Here is a 21,333-nt window from a genome sequence, read left to right as displayed (position 1 = left end):
ATAGTTTTGATTAATTCAAAGGTATATTTAAAGCAGAGAAGTCCCTCCATTTAAAAAAAATGTGTGTAAATTTTTCTCATTTTTAGAATAAGTAGAAAATTCTAAAGAGATTACATTCTGGAGGTGTATTATGTGAATATGTTTTTTAATTATTTTTATTTAAAAAGTTAATTAAGTAGTAGTATTATACCGACCAATCCTGAATCATGAAGAGCAACAATGACGACCGTACACGGCTCAGGGAAAAACATTCTAGGTCTCCTTTACAGTAGTTTACCTTAACTATATTCAATCAATACCTCATATAATACTAATTTGAAACACTGAGATTTTGTTCAATGCTTGCTAGAATTATTTAGAGCAAGCATTGATATATATTGTTTTTCTGTACATGTTTCTATTTGTTCTAATGACTAAAAATTTTGATCCGTGTTTTCCTGCATTAAAAAAAATTAGAAGTCCTTTATGTGGTGTCATATTCATATAATAAATGATCTGAACATGTTAACTAATTACACGTTATCTTAAGCAGACTTTACATTAAACCAGCACTTTTAAACCCAGTAAACAGAGATTGATATTTCTCTGTTGTATATGTGTATCAGGAGAGAAAGTGGATGTTTGTATTTTGAATTTCCCTTGGCGTCCAATCTCGATGGAATGATGTTAGTCAGGAAATTGTACAAATGTTTGCATTTTGTGATCATTAATTTGACAATTAGAATAATGATGTAAAGCTATATGATCTTTTTGTCTTCATTATTAAGCTGACCGTAAACTCTATTATTTATTTATTTTACTTTTTCTGATTGGGAAACTCTACTATTCCCGCAGTTGACGCATGCGCAGAGTATCATGAGGAGACAACTACGTATTGTTGAACTTTACTATGCATGCGTGGTCTTACTGGATTAGTCAATATCCAAATTAAAACTGACCTGTAATGTCATCTTTTTCTTTCTTGCATGATCTAATGTATATTCAAACAATAAATGGCATGACACGTGTGAAATGCATCGTTTGATCAGAATTTCACTTCAGAATAATTGATTCCAGTTACAAGGATATATAACTATTCTTAATAGTCACTTTTCATATAACCGGTAATTGTTCAAAGTGTTACTATTAGAGATGACTAATTCTTTTGGTTTAGATAGAGCACTGCACGCAGTTTAATCATATCTTGGTGTGAAACTGAAAATAGTCCAATTATTGATATACCATTTTTTTAAAATTGATAATAGTTCAATTATTGATTGAACTGATACTGATTTTTTTTTCTATTTCCAGATACATGTCGATCATTCATCCCCTGTCAGTCAAGAAGCGCACTCTGCAGTCAGCCGGTGCAGCCATGGCCATCGCTTGGAGCATTGCCATTCTGTTCTCGGCACTGCCTATCTTAAACCTCGACTACTACGGCGATGAGTTCTACGGCAACAACGGCGTCTGCTTGCCGCTGCATATACACGATCCTTTCGGACAGGTATTACTTCCAAAGACATTCACAAAATGAATAACTAATTTGGTTTTTCCTTACATTTGTAGCAATGATTTCAGGTTTATAAGAAATTCCAGGTTATTAAGCGTCCTATGGGCTTTTGGCTTATAATACCTATCTGAAAGTCGTGTCCATTTTTAACTGAGTTACAGACTGGATGTGTATTTGTATAATTCACAGAAAGGAATTATTAGAATAACGAGCTGCTCTCTATCCGATACATGTGATTAAGCTTGCTTTCCCTCATGCTCTATATGGGTTGCAGTGGCAGTCTTTTGGGAAGGTTTCAACTTCGTTATTAGATGGTTTCAGATGCGAGATCCGAGCAAGCGATTCTGGTGCACGTTTAATCCATTGGAGCCAAATGTCCACCCCCTGGTGTGGTGTGGAGGTTTGGTGAGAAGGATGCCATTTCAGGTGTTTCTTCGTCATCTGACCGGGGTTCAGAATTACGAGGTTAACCTTAAAATAACACTAATGTTATTTTAATGGAGCTCATGTTCTGTTTATTAAAAGACTGCACAAAAATACAATAAAGAATTATGTTGTATAATATATATATTATAAAAAGCGTAAAATGATTATTTTTAATGCATTATTTTATGAATGCATTGAATGTGGGGAAAAAAAATAATTAATCATGAATCTGACAGTCAAAGCTTTGATTTTATAACATGAAGTACTGATATATTTCCTCCATGAAATTTGTAATTTGAATTCCAACCATAATATATTAAAGCCCTTGTTAACTGAATTCAGATTTGCCAAAACCCGGTTATCCGAATTTTTTCTGAACTCTCTAATCCAAAGAAACCGTACTACACATCACTGAAATAATCGTGAAGGAGAAAACGAGAACTCGCTGGTCTTTGATTAGCGGAGATATGAATGTTCCTCGTTGAGTTGTTTCCCCTGTCATTGAAACCCCCGGGGGCACCTCGAAATGAGGATGAGAAGCTTCCGACATGGTGGTTGGATCTCGCCACCCTGGAGGGTACACAAATAGGTGGGGGATATGACTCCTCCTATTGATGACGGCACGTACTTCCTTCGGGGAGGGTTGTACCGTGGCCGGTGATGGCCCGTAGGACTCAACCACAGTTCCCGCCAATGTTGATGTTGCGGCGGTCCAGTCATTCAGTTTTTATGGTTTAAATCCGTGTGCCTTCGTGGCGGGTCGGAGAGTCAGTTGGTTGACTTCCCGTGTCATTGATGGTTCTGTATTAAATTATATATCTACTGCAAAGCAGTAATTCATTTGCTGAAAACGTTTACTAAGTATATATTTTTGTGCCTACTGTGACCTTGAAAATATAATTTTGACATAAATAAAGTCCGTAAGTGTTACCTGTTACTTATGGTCTTTACCGTATGGTTTTGACCATAAGTGTAGCACTTACGGTCTTTATACTTATTCTTTTTTTTTATCTGGTCTCAGGTGTTTTTGGTTTACTTATTCTTTACTTTTTCTTCTGGTCTTTACATTTATTCCAAAAATCTCCAAATATGGTGAAGTTTGGGATTGTTTTACACTCAATTTCTTTCATGATTACGTCCAGTAATAAGATACAAACAGAAATATACATCATGACTTAACAGAAAATCCATTACTCCGAAACAGCTCCATTCTCTTTTTAGTTCGGTTAGCCAGAGTTATACTATAAATCCTAATTGGAAATTAATGTTTATGAATTTTCATTCTTGATGATATCTGTGTTTGATTTGTCCTATCGTATCGTTTTCAGGTCTCAAGTCTTTAGAAACTTTGTTTTGATTATCAGATTTTTTTTTTACCTAAAATTTATTTCCTACATTTCAGTATTTTATATTTCACTTATAAAAAAATGTGATTTTCCTTTTAAAAATAAATTTTACTGTACTTTATATAAATATGGAAAAATTAAGAAATTCTAAACACTTATTAAAAATGAAAATGATATTGTGCGTGTGAGCAAATTCCAATTAACATATTATTTGAGTACAGCATAGATATTTTTTCTTGCTATAATAAATTCTTTTTCACCCCCTAAAGTTCAAATGATTTTTTTTGGCAGGCCTGGGAGTACTCGACCTTCTTGTTCTGTGGCCTGAATTTCGCCGCTTTCCTGTACATCCTGTTCGCCTACATCTCCATGTTCTTTACCATTTCGCATTCGAAGATCGGGTTGCGCTGCACCCAACAGCAGCAGGATCGCAACATCGCCAAGAGGTTCTTCTTCATCGTGGCGACGGACTTTTTATGCTGGGTGCCCATAGTCTTCATTAAAGTCATCGCTATGGGTGGTAAGCCTGCATTTCATTCGTCAATTTATGAAACTACTGTGATAATTTTCTGCATCAAAATATCTTTGTAATGTGTTAAGAGTGTTTAAAAAATAATTTTTATACACAACCTAATATTAACAACCTAAGAATATGAAACTAAAGAAAGACAATTTTGGTTTTAATTTATTCAACATAAATTAAACGTTTATACATTGTTGGTATTATTATCTTCCGATGTTTACTCCGTATTTTCTAAAAAAAGGGCCATTTTCCCCCTTTTTTGTGATAACGATTAACTTCAGATGATGATGCCTTTATTATATCTTCAGAAGTTGCTACCGAATGTGATTTTAAGAGCCCTCGTTTGGCCTATCATTTTTTTAAAGAAGTAAATTGATTTTTATCATAAAACTTGACACGTTGTCTTATCGATACTGTTGAATCACAATCTCTGCGATACGCAACTTTGTGGTAAGTTTTGATGGACTTGACAAAGCTTTTCTTGGGACAGTTTGATCCAATTTACGACGTTTTAACCCTTAACTGGGGAGGTGAAATTTTAGGACTTAACTGTGGAGTTGCGGTCTATGAGACCGCATTTCATTTACACTCAAATTAAATTTTTTAATGAATGTATTAGTATGAAAAACTGCCAATATATTTTGCAGATATTTTTCTTGATATATATATATGTTTTAGAAATTTTTCGATATATATTATCATTGAAAAAAGTAAATGCGTTGGAACATACATTTTCTCCTCAAATGACATGTTACAATAAATAATATTCTTGAAAAACTATATTACTTTTTACTTTTTAAATCATATTTATTTTTACAGTATATGAAGGTATACAGAAAACAATATAATGTAAAAATCGGCAATTATATGAAAAATAAAAAAATTGACAATAGGTAAAATTGGCCCTTTTTTTATCGGCTTGTGTGACTTTCATAGCGCGGTTTTCTAGGGCATTTTAAACATATAAGTTAAGAACTAGTATAAAAATCAACCTATAAATTCTGTATATACATATATCTTGGTATATTAATATATTTTATAAATTTTTCAAAATACATTATCACTAGAAAAATTAATTATGTTTGAACATATCAAAATCAGTTGAATGCTAACTTTCATCGGAAAACTCTTCTGTACAATTATTCTTATCACTGAAACCACTTTCTGCTTTATTTAAAAGTGTCTGGAGCACTGCTTCATAATAGGAGCAGTAAACTGAATGATATTTCGGGCCCACATTTTAGCGCCATCTGATAAGCCTTGTTTATCACTGGGACACTAACAGGGAGATGCGGTCATAGAGACCGCACTCGAAGAAATTATTTTAAAAAGCATCTGCTGAAATCGGTTGAAAAAGTCCACGTGTATTGAGGGTCACAAAACAGGAAGCTACAGGGTCAATCCATTCAATTGACCTAAAAATAGAATAGGGGTGACAGAAAATCCATTGCTAGCGGTCTCACAGACCGCACGCCCCCAGTTAAGGGTTAAATCTATTACATTATCATGTCTCCTTAATCGAATGCAGTCTATTGCAATACATTTATCTCTGAATGCTTAATTTTTTGCCAGGTGTTCCTATTCAAGAGGACCTGTACGCGTGGGTCGCTGTGTTCTTATTGCCGGTCAATTCAGCTATCAACCCCATCCTCTACACCCTGACGACGAAACTCTTCAAGCAACACCTGGCCAAGATGGTCTACAATTTCAAAGCCTCCGCCACTGGGGACAGCGTTACACCCTCGTGCGCACGTAACCACAGCCTCAGGAGCCAGAAAGGGTCCTTCTCGCAGGTAAAATACACGGAAAAAGTTAATCGAATTTTCAACTGTGCAAATGTTGCACGATACACTATTGTTATTGCTATATAAAACTATCATTGTACAATTATGTATAATGTAGCGATTATTACAAATATTGTTTGATAATATTTAATGTCATACGGCGCAGTAATAACATTATATACATATATAATGTCATTAAATATTTTTAAATTCTCAATTTACTAGAACAAATTGTCATTTTTTTTATTGAAATGTCTGAAAAATTATATTTCAAATGCAAAACTTTGAATATAAGAATTTTTTTATAAAATAAGTTCTAATTATAGAAGTTTCCTGCATTAAAATCTAGAAAAAAATGAACTAATAAATTTAATAATAAACACATAAAAAATAAAGTAAAATCTTTTATTTGGAAGCAGATAATTATTTTTCAGATTTCATGAAATATACAATACACGCGTAAAATAAAAAGCAGCATTCCAAATCGTTTTCGAATTCATTTAAAAATTGTTATTATTAAAATGTATATTCGATGTAGAAATTCACTAATGATGAGGCAACTTTTTGAAAGGGAAACATCCTAATACTTTTTGTAATATAACTGAAAGAAGAAACAACAACACCATACTGTTTTTTTTAGAAAAAAGACGAATGCATTGAAATAATGAGAAAATATTTCCCCAATTTGTGAAAAGCAACCTTATAAAAAAATTGCTTTGTACGTTGTAAACAAACAAACAAAACAGGAATAAAAAAGGCTAAGGGATTTTTTTTTTTGTATTAAAAGCGAGATAAGAACTCTGGTTTCCTTTTAAATTATTTGTAACAACAACAAAAAAATTCCATTTCTCCTATTACTGTTTACAATTCGACGGCCAGCGAAGCAACAATGAGAGAGGGTGGTATAAATACTGAATGTATTAAAAGTAATGTTATTAACCATACGTTTATGTGAGATGAATGAAATTTATTTAACTTTTTTTTACAGAAAATAAGTTTGATGAAAAGATTTGAAAGAGGAAGATAATAAGATAGGTATAACAATAAATATTTTGGTACTAAACCATTTTTCATTTGGTTTAATGAAATATTTAATTTGCACTTGCACCTGAGACACGCATTTCATACAATTTGGTGGATGGTGTTTATAACGTCGACAAAAATCCAATAGATTTATTGTAGTATTTTTCAATTTTATAAGGAAATGTTGTTTATAAATAAAGATGGTCTCTTATAACTACAAATATAGCATATTTAGAAATTGCTGACTATAAAAAATTATGACAATTATTTCAGCTTTCTTTTTAGCTAGTAAGTCTTTTGGTGCTAGTACCAAATATCCTGCTTCACCCACATTTTTTCGTATTAACTGTCTTTGGCGACCAACTCATTTTCAAGGAATATCAATAAGGCTTGGTTTCTATTAAATTTTTTATGGATTGGTGTTCACTATTCCAGAGACAATTTATTTTTACCGACGAATTTTGACATACATTAAAGCTTTTTTACTTCGTTTCTTATTGTGTACATAAACCTTAGTGCATCATAGTGTCCTGAAACATTTAAGCATCTGGATTTTTTAAATCAATTTGCAGTTTATCTTTTACGATGATCATTTTTTCTCTCTAATTGCACATATGAAAAATATTGTAATAAGCAGAATTTTTCTTCCTTAGCTTTCAATAATATAAGAAAAATCCCGCCATTAGGTAAAAGTTTGAATTTTATTATTTAAAAGATAAACAATGAAATTTATTGAAAATATTCTAAAAAAATATCTTTTTTAAAATTTCCAAATTCGTGAAAAAATTCGCACGACAAATAATTTGATAATATGATTTTTTTTTAAATTATAAAATGATGTAAAATCAGTTTTGTGAAATAATATTATTAGAATCAACCGTGGAAAAAAACATCTCATTTAATTTTTCGTTAATTAAAATTTTAAAAAAAATGACTCAGAAATTCTCATTTATACATTTCAAAAAATCTCCATTTCTGGTAGTTTTATATCAAGCTATTCAACCTATAAAGCACATACACATATTTTCTTCGTTACAAGAAATGACTGAGATTGAATTAATTTGAAGAGCTGTGAATCAAAAAAGAATATTTTTGTAAGATTGTTAGATTTAATATAAGATATCAGATATTTGGAAACTTTTTCCATTATTTTTCTGATATATTTGCTCAGTATTTTTTGTTTTTCTCATTTAACTTCATAGTATAAAGAAGGGAAATGATTATATACGTTTAGACATTTTAATGACAATAATGAAACTGATAATTAAAATTCCATTATAAGTTATCTAATCCGTAGTAATTTTGTTTTAATGTTCATGTTCTTATGAACTTCAAAAGAAGTATAGAAATACTCTGTGATTGAGGGATTTGGTTCAAAAATTCGATACAGACCTGAACTATATTCTTTTATTATGTTGTTCGTATTGAAATAAATGAACACAGACAAATAGTCTTTCCTGTGATGGAATTTCTCCAGTTCTGAATGGCGCCTACAATTGTGTTGTCGAAAACATATACAAAATTTCATCTTTCTAGGTTTCTGCATTTGTGAAGTAATATTCTCACAGATTAACGGACAGACAGGTATAATAGATAGATGAAAATATACTTTCTAGACTTAGAGAAGTGGTTAAACCGGAAAATTCCTCAAAACTTTCTGGTCCAATTTTCTACCGATTGCAATATTTCTTTGTCCCAATTCTTATATAAAAAACGATAATAATAATAATAAATAAGCAAAAAAAGTCATTCTTAAATTTAAGACTTGTAAATAATGTCCTGTAAAAAAAATTTCAAGAAAAAAAAATACCCTGTGAGACGAGCTGTATTAAGACCAAGCTACGGTCTTTTTCATTTTAGAGCTCGAAAAAGATATTTCTTATCTTGTGTGGTTTTTTTCTGGTGAGCAGTTGTGCATGTGTGCATGTGCTGGTGAGCAATAAGTGCATGTTCCTTTCTTACACAGGCTGACCACAACAGCATTGCTCTTGTGATGGGCAAAAACTGCCTGGGATGCCGCCAGACCGTCTCCCGGAACAACAGCTCGGCCCACACCGGCTGCAAACGCCATTCCAGCAAGCGGACAACCACCACGAACATTATGTGAGGGTCCCACAAACAGTCATGTCTGTATATAAGTCATTGTAATGTTACACTCTATGAATATGTTGTTGATGTTGTATTAAATTTTATTGTGACTTTACGTTTTAAGTCGTACTTCTTTTTTTCCGTTGTTGTGTTACGTACCATTATGTATTGAAAGCATTCTTGTAAAATTTCATGTATATAATGACGGGTGTTCTGGAGATTAATTTTATCGATATGTTGAGAAGGCGTTTGAGCCATATAAAGCAGTCGCACTAAATGTATGATAATAAAATATTTGTATCTGTCTGTGTTTGTGTTTGTTGATATTCTTACGCACCTGTTCATCAATCGACTTACAGCTGCTGAATTTGATGCAACAAAATTTGGGATTGTGTAAGGATTAATATGCAAATATGCTATGTTAATATTATTTTACCTATATATACCTATTTATAAGGTAATTTTTTCTTTAAGTAGATAATTCATTCTATTATTTTGCAAAGAAATACAGGGTGGTCAAAAGAAAACTTCCCCTATATATGAAACCCTAGCGGTCTATCCGCTCAACCAATGAACCAAAATTTCAGACATGGTTGTTTGAAGGTATGCGCTGAAGATTGTGATGATTCTAAACAACATAGGGTTCACGGTTACGGTTATAGTGAGAGAATTTTGAAATTTTAGAATGGCAACATCCACTTTTTCCTTGCTGAAATTGATCCGCATATTGAAAAACCACAAATGGCGTTGGAACGATTAGCTTGTGAAGAAAATTGTCGCCTTAAAGCATTTGCAAAGAAGAGCATTATACAGGACCAATGACAACACAGAGAGGAAAGAGAAAAAAAAGTTTTTATTGGAATGGATAGTTATAATTACAGGTTTTTACCGTTTTCACCTTCGCAGGCGACAACGCATTGCATTCTGGAGATTGTGGACAACAATGCCGAACGTAGCATGAAAGGAGGAATCTGCATAACTTCACGTGTTATGGCATCTTGCAATTCTGACACATCTCGTGGACTAGGCGTGTACACCTTAGATTTCAGATAACCCCAGAACCAGAAATCCATAGGAGTGAGTCGGCGGATAGCGGTGGCCACGAAACTGCAAAGTTACTAGAGATGACTCTATCACCAAAGTGTTGTTGCAGCACTGGTCGAAGACATTGGGCGACGTGTGGAGCAGCCCCCCTCTTACAACCATACAATGTCCCTAATGACATTTCGTTGCTGCAATTCAGGAATAACGGAATCCTGCAACTGTGTCAGAATTGCAAGATGCGATAATACGTGAAGTTATCCAGATTCCTCATTTCATGTTACGTTCGGCATTGTTGTCCACAATCTCCCGAATGCAATGCGTTGTCGCCTGCGAAGATGAACACGGTGAAAACCTGTAATTATAACTATCCATTCCAATAAAAACTTTTTTTTTCTCTTTCCTCTCTGTGTTGTCATTGGTCCTTTATAATGCTCTTCTTTGCATATGCTTTACGGCGGCAATTTTCGCCACACGCTAATCGTTCCAACGCCATTTGTGGTTTTCCTTGAGCTGATCAATTTGCGCAAGGAAAAAGTGGGTGTTGACATTAGAAAATTTCAAAATTCTCTCACTGTAACCGTAACCGTGAACCCTGTGTTGTTTAGAATCATCACAATCTCCAGCGCATACCTTGAAACAACCATGTCTGAAATTTTGGTTCGATTGGTTGAACGGATAGGCCGCAAGGGTTTCATATATAGAGGAAGTTTTTTTTGACCACCCTGTATATTTATAAGTGAATGTAATGTAACTAATGTAACTACTACTAAAAGTTCGAAGTAGAGAATTTTTAGTCAGTTTAAAAGAAACAAAGTGCAGTGATGTAGCAAGATTTCACATTCTTTATTAAATTTAACATTTATTTACATAATAACATTGAAAAGTAGATTAAAATACAACAATGGATTTAAATGACACACAAGAATATGAATTAAAAATAAAAATTATAATTCAGACATTATAATTATTTACACTAATGGAGATGTAGACATCTATCTGAGGTTGCTATACTGGAATAAAAGGGATTTTCATAAACAACTACTATTTTATGTTCCTAGAAATGTAACTACCTTGTTCTGTCAAGATTATTAGTTATATTTATATCGAAGTATATTAATGTGCAAGAAGCACTTGTTTATAATAATATATATTCATGAGATTTAAAATTATTTTCATTAATAGAAAAAAAATTAATTATAATCAAGACTTAACTCTTAAAACGTATTTTTGATTCATTTTTTTTTCCCTTTCAGTTATATGAAATTCTACTCTATATTAACGGGATTGCTATCAATAATCCCGTTACCAGCTCCATAAGATATTATTTTAACACTGAATTTAAGAGTGAAATATATAGAAATGGAACGCTATATACAGAGTAAATACACATTATACAATTATAGCTGATCTCCATATAACTACAGAATCTACACATAAAACACATAAATATAAGTTTCATAAGAAAATAGGAATTTAATTTAATTTTTAAAATATAGTAATGGATGCTATCAAAATGTATTTATTTAATTCTTTTTTTTAGCATTGGAAGGATTAGGTTTAAAAATATTTTTAATTCATTCATATGATCTGCATAAATACTTTTGTATCTGAAAGATGAACAGTTTTTTTTTTTAATATTTCTACAAAAATATAATGCATTAAAATTTTAAATATAATATTAATATTTGATTAAAAATGTGTTCATATTTCTTACTATAAGTATTTTTAATGAGATTTCAAAAATGCATTTTGACAAACTTAATTTTTATGCAGTCGAAGTTGATAAAAATAAATTATATCAATTATTATAATACTTAAAACAAATCTAAAATTCTCTTAAAGAGATTGTTTGAATACAAGGCTATTCAAATAATGCAGAATATGTTTATATATTCTCTGTGGGAAAAAACTGTTTCTGAATCGCAGCCAAATTTTGCATACATATTCTCTTCTGTACGTAATTTCGATTCTAGAGGGGAAAAAAATAATAATTCATATTTTAGTTCATAGGGAGATGCCGTCAGAATGAATGAGCTCATCAGAATGAACCTTTTATCTGTCAATAAGTCTTGAGAGCAACAGAAATATTGCGAGATATGAGGAAAAAAAATGTTAATGAATAACTATCGATGATAAAGATAGTGTCAATGTCGCTGAAATCGTACTTTAATGATGATACTTTTAAGATATATATATAAAAGAAAAAAAAAACATATATTTTTAATTTTATGCAAGTTATTAGCACCACAGAGTCAAATTTCAATCTTTCAAATCTGTCAAAATATGAAATTTTTTTTTCTGAAATCGATACCGCATACTTCGGAGAAACAGCACTTAACATTTGGTTGTGATTCAGTTGATAGATTTTACACAAGAAGGGCCAAAATTTCTCTCGTTTCATTTGGATCTCCCTATGTAAATTAAAATTATTTTGTGAATGAACCATTTTAACATACACAGGATGATCCAAATCAAACAGGAATTTTCTGAACTGAATATGCTAAATAAGATTTAAATTATAAATTTTTAAAAACTTTTCAACAGACATTTTAAAAGAATGGAAAAGCCTGATGTATATTTACAAGTGATTACATACCAATATGGTAAGATACTTTTAAGAGTAAATGTAATGAAGTCAGTTCTCATTCTGTTAAAGTTGCATAAAAATTATATCTGCAAGTCAGCCTACAATCACATATTTAGTAACAGTTTCGACTCTGGGACCTGTAGACTCCATGATCGAACCTCCAATTCCATCAAAGAATATCTATATAAGCCTTTCTGTTGGATGTTAAATTCATGTTTCCTCGAATTTCGCCCTCGTCATCTGACCATGTTTCAAAATTTCGAGGTTCGTCTTTAAATAACTCTGTTGTTATTCCTATACTAGAAATAACTGTAATAAAATGAACGTTGTATCATGATTTAATGGCTCTTCCCCAGTTGTAAAATACAAATAGATTCCACATTCAAACTGGCTGGACATGCAGTTTTGACATATATCATGAGAACATTAACTGGCTTCATTAAACATTTTCCTCAATAATTCTCAAATTTTATTTATGAAATTCATGAATGATTGTAAAGACATTTAAAATTGATCTGAACATGCAAAACTAAACTTTCCCAAAGCTTAATAAACTTTTATTCACTTACATCCAATATAATTGAATAAAAGTAATTATTCAGTGAAAAATGCTTTTTCTCATTTTATACAATGTATTGACATCAAATAGTATACACGAAAATGACTTTAAATAAATAAATATATAATATCCTTTACATAAAACTATCAAATAAATTGCCTTTTGGTCATAAAGATATTGACCTTTGAAAACAAATTAGATACTCACATTCATATACTTTCAGAAAAACATATGACAAAATGACTTATGGACAGTTTTTGACCAAATAACGAACCATTCTGGACGTACTCGAAATGTGAAATATTTTTTGGCATACTAATTGACTCTTCATAATACAATTTTTTTAAAACTGAATGGATTGCCAGCATATTCCTTATACATCTTTTCCCTTTTAAATCATATCTTCTTTGATGTAGCTGTGGAAGTCTTTCCTCTTGTGTGATGAATTAGCTCTGACGCTTGCTGGACTGTCAGGAATAAGTAAAGAGGTTCTGTTGGAGGAGTTGTGGTCCTTCTGCAACGAAGAAAAAAAAGACATCAAGTACTTATATGTAACCCAAAAACAATTAAATTTTTGTGCTCTATCGAAATTCTAGATATTAAATTTCTTTCTTTCAAATGTTCTTCAAATACTATGAACATATAATATCATAGAAAGAATGAATATATCATATCATATAAAAAAGGCTTTAATAAATGTTTCGAAATAGTTAAATAATTTATTTTTATTAATTAAAAGATAGTTCCATTGTGCAAGTAAACAAAATGACCGTGCCCAAGATTTATTTAATAAACTGGATATAAAACATTCCAGACATGCATCAAATATTAATATCAAAACATATTATTTCAATTTTTCAGATTAGAATTGTCACGAATTTGACTCATAGAAAACTGCCAAGTTCAAAGTGTGTTGTTAAAAATGGATCTAAATATATTTCTTTCAGAATCATTAATTACAACGCATTGGTGTAAGAATCAAAGCGACTGATGTTTTTAAAGGTGCATGGAACCCTGTAAAATCTGACTGTACTACATGGCTGACTATTTTCTGGCTGTACTCTTAACCAGCTTGTTCAACACCTGATACATTTATAGGCTTTTTCATAACGAATGCTTTTCACTTTGAATGTCTTCGAAGTTCCTAATTTTTCTGCCTGTGACAACATATGGGCCTGAAGGGACCGAAAGTAGGCAGCCTACTTCCATACATTTAATTTAAGTTAGCATTTTATTAATTGTTTCAAAATTATTTTGATCAAAAGAAGAGTATGTTTCTCGTGTATGTTAATTCATGATCTTGTCTAGGTATACTAAATCAAGATATCATTCACCAACAAAAGAAACCACTCCGTACCTTTATCATATATCCTTGATCTAGGCTAAACATACTGAAAAAGGATAGCTTTGACAGAAGATACCACATTATATCTTTCTCATAAATCCTTGATTCATGATCTGGTTATACATGTCAAACAAGATCATTTTGACAACAGATGATGCCACACTATATCTTTTACATGAATCCTTGATTCACGATCTTGGAGAGATATGTTAAGTCAGCCATTTAACTCTCCGACCCACCACGAAGGAACACGGATTTAAACCATAAAAACTGAATGACCGGACCGCCGCAACAACAACATTGGCGGGAACTGTGGTTGAGTCCTAAGGGCCATCACCGGCCACGGTACAACCCTCCCCGAAGGAAGTACGTGCCGTCATCAATAGGAGGAGTCATATCCCCCACCTATTAGTGTACCCTCCAGGGTGGCGAGATCCAACCACCATGCCGGAAGCATCTTATCCTCATTTCGAGGTGCTCCCCTGGTGGGATGGAGAGATGTGTTAAGTCAAAATCTCTTTAATCAACATAAGATGCCACAATATATCTTTCATACAAGTCCTTGATTCATGATCTGGCTATATAGGTCCTTACAAGATTGCTTTGATAACAGATAAGGTCACTATATTTTTTACATGAATCCTTGATTCACGATCTTGGTTGAATACGCTAATCCAAAATCGCGTTAACCAGCAGAAGATGGCACACTATATCTTTCATATGAATCCTTGATTTATGATCTGGCTATATACATATTGCGACAAGATCACTTTAACCAACAGAATAGGCCATCCTATAGCTTTATCATGTATCGTTGATTCACGATCTTGGCTAGATATGCTAAGCCAAGATCGCTTTAATCAACATATGATGCTACACTATATCTTTAACATGATTCCTTGATTCATGATCTTATCCAGATATGCTGAACCTTTCTTGAAATTAGAATCGATATGATTGTGTGAATTCCTTACCTCCGAGAAAGTAGTGACCATGGTTTTCTTGGAGTTTCGGTGGTGCAGAATGGAGGTAAGTGAGATCCCTGAATTGTCGTTGGCCGTATGGGCGGGAGTCCGACAGCTGTACACTATCTTGGCCAAGTGCTGCTTGAATAGCTTTGTGGTCAAGGTGTACAGCACAGGGTTGAGGGCAGAATTCACGGGCAGTAGAAAGACCGCCACCCACGCATACAAGTCTTTTTGGATTTCGACACCTGTTGAAACATAAGTTATGAGCAAATATTTAGATGGATTTATATTTTATGATAAAATTTCTGAACTGCGTAATTAGTATTGATTTATTTTCATATCTTGTTAATATTCCTATGTCCTTCTGAATATTCAATCTAAGCTAAATGAATGCTAAATAATGTTCTTAATATTCAATGCTAAATAATAAAAAAATTAACTATTATTTTACAATTGCGATAAGTAACTATAAAATATTTATATTTATGGACTATAAAAATTATTTATGGACTTTTTTTCTCAATGAAGAATGCTATAAGTAATTATTTGTTTTGAAGAAAATTGTAGTTTGATTATTTTTCTGATTAGATAAAATATAATTTCCTCCCACCTCAAAAAATAAAATAGTTCGAAGAATAAAATATTTCAAATGTTGCAGAAAATCGAAATTTCTTGCAAGGTCAATCTTTAAAGGCGTTTAGAGGATTTTTTAAAAGTTTAGTTATATTGACATCCCGTTTTAAAGGAACACAAGGGCTATTTAAGGACTGATCTCCTAATTTTGAACCAGGGTGAAATGACAAGGATGACACCTGAGCTGACACCCCCTCTAAAAACTCTCGCATTACACCAGCAGGAAGGCATTTGATCCCATCGAATTTAATGGCCACTAGACCCATTTACATGGCGGTTCTTAGGTGATCGGGTCTTGAACATTTAAATCTCCTGTTCTGAACATAGATATTTAGAGAGAAAATTTGTTTTAATGTTTTTTAATACAAATATTTATTTTAATACAAATGAATTATTTTGCTTTTTATATGTTTACTTCTAATTATTTATGTGATTTAAAGAAAGAAAACTGTACATAGCCGTAATCATTCATTTAACTACTTTACCCTGAGATAAATAAAAAACAAGAAACCTATGCATCGTTAATATTATTTTCCTTAAAATCCAAACACATAAGGGATAATTAATGCTAAATCTCTCTCTCTCTCTCTCTTTATATATATATATATATATATATATATATATATATATATATATATATATATATATATATATATATATATATATATATATATATATATATATATATATATATATATATATATATATATATATATATATATATACTTTCTTTGCTTAAATTGTATTTCTAAATAATTTTGTAAATTTCTTAAACTGATCAGAAATGTAGAATGCAATCATCATTAAATTTCATTAACCCTATCTAATGTAGGTAAAAGATTACACAATCCAATCTGTAATGATATCTCTAAAATGGACCTTAAACTTCTAAATAAATGCATTCAAACGCGGTTTTCTAAATTTTAGATATCAAAAAATGTTCAGCTAATTACTTCAGATTTGCTTCTTTCCATCACTGTATCATGAATGAAAATGTTTGGAGAAAGTTATCAATGAATGTTTTTATAAATTAGTTTCTATTTTATCAAATTTCAGCATCTATCATTATATAAGGTAGAGATTAAAAATTTCCCAGAAATTCGATATTAAAATTCAATGCATGGACAATTTTCATTAGTTTTCATGAATGGCATAACGTATCATGCACTGGAAACTTATATTTATTTTTTATCCATCGAGTCAAGGATTCTTGTCATTATTTTTCTATCCGAATCCTTGGATCGTAAATTTTTCTTCCTCCTGAGACTCTGTTAACGATCTGCTGAGACAGAATCAATACCCAAAGCGAGCGTGTACTCTTTATAGTCAAAGGATCGGTGGACAAATAAGGGGATTAAATGAAGGATAAAGGATATTTCATCATTAATAACCATTAATGGTGACCTATAAAAACCGAATAAGTGTTTTAGTATTTTTATAATAATAAATAAAAGACGCTAAAGGAAATAAGAAATGATGATGAATATTACGTAACAAGAAAAGTCAAAGAAATGTAAACTGTCATTGTTTTGTCTCAGCTTACATTCAGCTTTATAACTAAATATAGACAGGGTGAATAAGTAGGGCTGACATGAATTATAAGACGATAAAAGAAACTAAGAAAATATTTTTACTTGCATCTTTTAGTTTTTATATCCCTCATTTTGAGAATATTATTTTAAATAAATAAATTAAATAAATAATAATATAATAATATAGCGTTAAAAACCATAGATTTTAAATTTCGGTGATTTGACTTCGTGATAATAAGGAACCGAGTTACTATGCCATGTTACAAATGTATAAATTTTTATTAATTTAATACAGTTGAAATTTGTTTCAGTTTGGAATTTGTTGCAATTCTTGAAGTATTTATATTATTTTTATTAGTTAAGACACTATTTTAAAAATGATAAAAATAATACACAGATTTAACATAACATAATTTAATTATTCAATCCAACTATATAATTTAAAATCTGAAAGTTACATACAGTTGAAAGTAGAATACATCAAATTTATCGTATACATTTCTTCTTCAATGAAATTGATTTATTCCATCTATATTATTTTTTTTGGTTTATAAAATATTAGCGATTCATTTGACACTCGACTCGTTAAATCAGGTACAGACATACCTGATACTCGCTTGTACTTTTCATAACTGATAATCGATCGCCTTCTCATCCATTCTTATTAAAAGGTTTATATTTTAACAGATAGCAGCTACAAAAATTGTGATATCTGCACCAATTATTCGTGTCTTTTAACCTTGGTTATTAATTTCCATTTTAAGTATTATTGAAAAGTAAGGACTTCTGTATTATACATTTATTTTTTGTTATTGTATTAATAATATATATTTATAATTTTAAAAAAGTAAAGAATGCTAATGGCGTTGAAGTGACTGATTAATGAGTAGACTAGGATTGGATAATATTGTATGAAGACAAAGAGATTACCTGTCTGTTCATCGACTCCTCGATCTGAAACCGAATACCTGATAATTTCATTTTGTTTCCTTTTTTTGGGACTAATATTTTTATTGAAATCATAGAATAGATAAATTTGACACGATATTACCTAACCATAATAAAATTCTGCATGATATGTAATAACTTTTTAATCTAAAAACTGAAACATAGAAAAAAAAAGGGAGAACGAGATAGCTCTAAATGAATTTATTTGAAAACTATTTTAAGATTTGAAAGACTTTCAGAGAAAAAAATTTTTTAGACACGGGAAATCGAAAAGCTAATTAAACACTTAAAAATACTATTAATCTGTCTAGGAACTTAAGAACACCACTAGAGAAATAAATAAATACTGGTTCAGAATACTTTTAAAATCATTTAAAAATTCAGAAAAATCCTACAATAATAATTTTCTCATGACATTCTTGGGCTATCCGCATTACTAGAAAATAATGTAAACCTAAACACAAAATCTCAACAGTTTTCTTTTGCTTCGAAAATTATCTAAATATCTTTTCGTAATTTCAAATGAACCTGTGTAGCACCTCTTTTCCCCTTGAGCAGAGAGCACCCCCTCGTGGAGTTTTACAGAAGCCCCTTGTGGCGTTTACAGACAAGCAGTTGAACGGGAGACCTGCAGCCTGAGGTCGGGTTTTTTTTTTCTATGCGCAACCCTTGCGCTAACACCGAATGCTTTCGGTTGGAAAGGGTGGAATCCCTCCACCATACTGTTTACTTTAACTTACTTGTCTTTTTTTTTCTTTTTTTCTTTTGTGAATTTTGTAGTGTAGCTGTGTTTGTGCAGATTAAAAATATTGTATTTAAAAACCGGGCTGTTCAGTAGAAAGTCGCAACACACTCACTATACCTGTAGATATATAAGGAGCTTCATAAAGTACCAAATATGCATACTTTACCTGCTCTTTATGATAACACTTATTTATTGGAAACATCTGCTTGTCAAAAACAATGCTTTGACCTACCTCCCATGGCGATGACCTTGATGAGTACGATGGGCACCCAGCAGAGGAAGTCGGTGCCGACGATGAAGGCGAACCGTTTCGCGATGGTCCTGTCCTGCAGCTGCTGGGTGGAGCGCAGTCCGATCTTGGAGTGGGAGATGGTGAAGAACATCGAGATGTAGGCGAACAGGATGAAGAGGAAAGCGGCCAAGTTGAGACCACAGAACAGGAAAGTAGAGTACTCCCAAGCCTGCGAAATAATAATAATAGTAACAACTGTGAAATCAGCTCACTGAACAACGTATCTCGCCGAACTGGTTCATTTAAATTTTCTCACATACGAAGCACACAGATTAAGGCAGAGCATTTTAATTATCAAATATTTGATCTTGAATTTTTGATGAATTTGTAGTCAATAGCTTATAGGCCAGTTAACAACTAAGAACATCACCAGCAATTGCTTTTGTATCACGGTCATGTTACTGGACTGCGAACCACAAAGTCCCAGGTTCTATCCTCGCTCATACCAAATAGTTACATTGATGACTTCGGGCGATGAACCTTCAACCTTCGTACAGCTGTTGTGGCGCCATCTACCCACAGCAAAACCAAAGTCGTCAGACTCACTTGACACATCAGCAACCACTCCCCCACCCACGCTCGCCATAACGCTTGGAAATACTTAAATGGGTACAGGTGTATTAGAATCAACAGCTAATACATCATTACTCAACAGCCATATCGTTCGTCTCATCTCCGACTCACTGGAGGGAGAGTCTGTGGTGAATAGCTTATAAGTAAGTTAACAACTACGCTACCCGAGCAATTGCTTTTGTATCGTGGTCATGTTACTGGACTGCGAACCACAAGGTCCCAGGTTCTATCCTCGCTCATCCCAATTCGCCACAAATTACAACATTTTAGACAAACTCCAATTCGATGAAATAATTTTTGGAATCAACTTTATCTACCTGTGAATGAAAAATATCATGCACCAAAAACACAAATATACTATAGAGCTTGCAGTTTTTATACTAAAATTGCAAATTTTTGCCCAATTTTGTACTAAATCCTTTAAGGGGGTCTGGGACACAAAAATCGTCAAATTTTCGAAAAAAAATTTTTTTAGATGAAAAAATTCTGCATTCTTTTCTGCTTAAAATAACATTTAAATCATGTTTCTGTCTTAATTAGAACGAGAGATATCATAATTTTTGTTGACTATTGCTTTGAAATTCCAACTGTCAAAAAGGCGTTGCCATGGCAACTTCATCTCTTTAAATGTAAACAGACATTTCCCGGCACTGTTTTAGCTTAATTTTTGATTTTTTTTAAATAAAGTTTTAAAGAATTTATTTTAAATCCTAGATTTAGTTTGTATACAACTCAACTCCTTCAATAATGAAGTGAAACGAAGAGATTCAGTGTTTATTAGAACCTCTGTGTTTACAATTCATGAGACAACGTGCTTTTTAATTTTCTGCTCTAAAGTTGGTTTTCTTAATTGTAAATGTAAAATTAAATTAAAATAAACACTTGTAAGGAAGGGGGGCGTCTCTTATGCATCTGGAAGCTTTTAAATGTATTTAAATAGTTTTAATTCTTATAAATTTTATTTTTAAACTTTAAACGCATTTTTAACCATGTTGCATTTTTTCATTATTTGTTGTGATCAAATTGATATAAGTCCAGATTAGGGATTGCAATACCGGAATACCGGGATACCGAATACCGGTATTTTGAGCCATTTGTACAATTTTGTAATACCGGTATTCGCAAGTTTAAATACCGGTTTTTCGGTATTTACTAGAAATTTTTAAAATGGTCTCCACTATATGTTCAGGTATCGCGAGCATAGCAATATAGTATACGATTTGTTTTTATGTCTCCCTAACGGACGAAATTAATTAGCTAATGAATGGCTTAATTAATTGCTTAAATTTAAATTAGCGAAACATGGATTATCCCTGAAAGAAAATATTGTATCCATAATGACTGATGGAGCAACAATTATGAAAAAAGTTGGAAAGTTGATTGGTGCAAATCAGCAGTTGTGGTATGCACATGGAATTCAATTAG

The 21,333-nt window shown here is 31.9% G+C and overlaps 2 protein-coding genes across 7 annotated transcripts in view; one reads left to right on the top strand and one right to left on the bottom strand.

Moving 5' to 3' along the window:
• LOC129984627 (relaxin receptor 1-like) overlaps window positions 1-8,988 on the top strand; it is a 263,140-nt gene extending 254,152 nt beyond the window's left edge. For 2 of the 3 annotated variants that reach the window (XM_056094548.1, XM_056094549.1), the window contains exons 18-21: window positions 1,291-1,486; window positions 3,556-3,784; window positions 5,360-5,580; window positions 8,561-8,988. In XM_056094548.1, coding sequence (XP_055950523.1) covers window positions 1,291-1,486; window positions 3,556-3,784; window positions 5,360-5,580; window positions 8,561-8,701 — 787 coding nt within the window. In that variant the 3' untranslated portion in view covers window positions 8,702-8,988. Of the gene's footprint in view, window positions 1-1,290; window positions 1,487-3,555; window positions 3,785-5,359; window positions 5,581-6,559; window positions 6,607-8,560 lie in introns of all 3 variants that reach the window. The other variant, XM_056094550.1, reaches the window with a different exon arrangement.
• A 2,515-nt stretch (window positions 8,989-11,503) lies between these two features.
• LOC129983991 (relaxin receptor 2-like) overlaps window positions 11,504-21,333 on the bottom strand; it is a 359,185-nt gene continuing 349,355 nt past the window's right edge. For all 4 annotated transcript variants that reach the window (XM_056093732.1, XM_056093731.1, XM_056093730.1 and 1 more), the window contains 3 exons: window positions 19,276-19,504; window positions 15,192-15,430; window positions 11,504-13,386 (listed from right to left, as the gene is read on the bottom strand). In XM_056093732.1, coding sequence (XP_055949707.1) covers window positions 13,264-13,386; window positions 15,192-15,430; window positions 19,276-19,504 — 591 coding nt within the window. In that variant the 3' untranslated portion in view covers window positions 11,504-13,263. The remainder of the gene's footprint in view (window positions 13,387-15,191; window positions 15,431-19,275; window positions 19,505-21,333) is intronic.

Source organism: Argiope bruennichi, chromosome 9, assembly GCF_947563725.1.
Source record: "Argiope bruennichi chromosome 9, qqArgBrue1.1, whole genome shotgun sequence".
Taxonomy (NCBI): Eukaryota; Metazoa; Arthropoda; class Arachnida; order Araneae; family Araneidae; genus Argiope; species Argiope bruennichi.
Note: the sequence above shows the minus strand (reverse complement) of the source record. Positions and strands in the feature narration are given on the sequence as shown.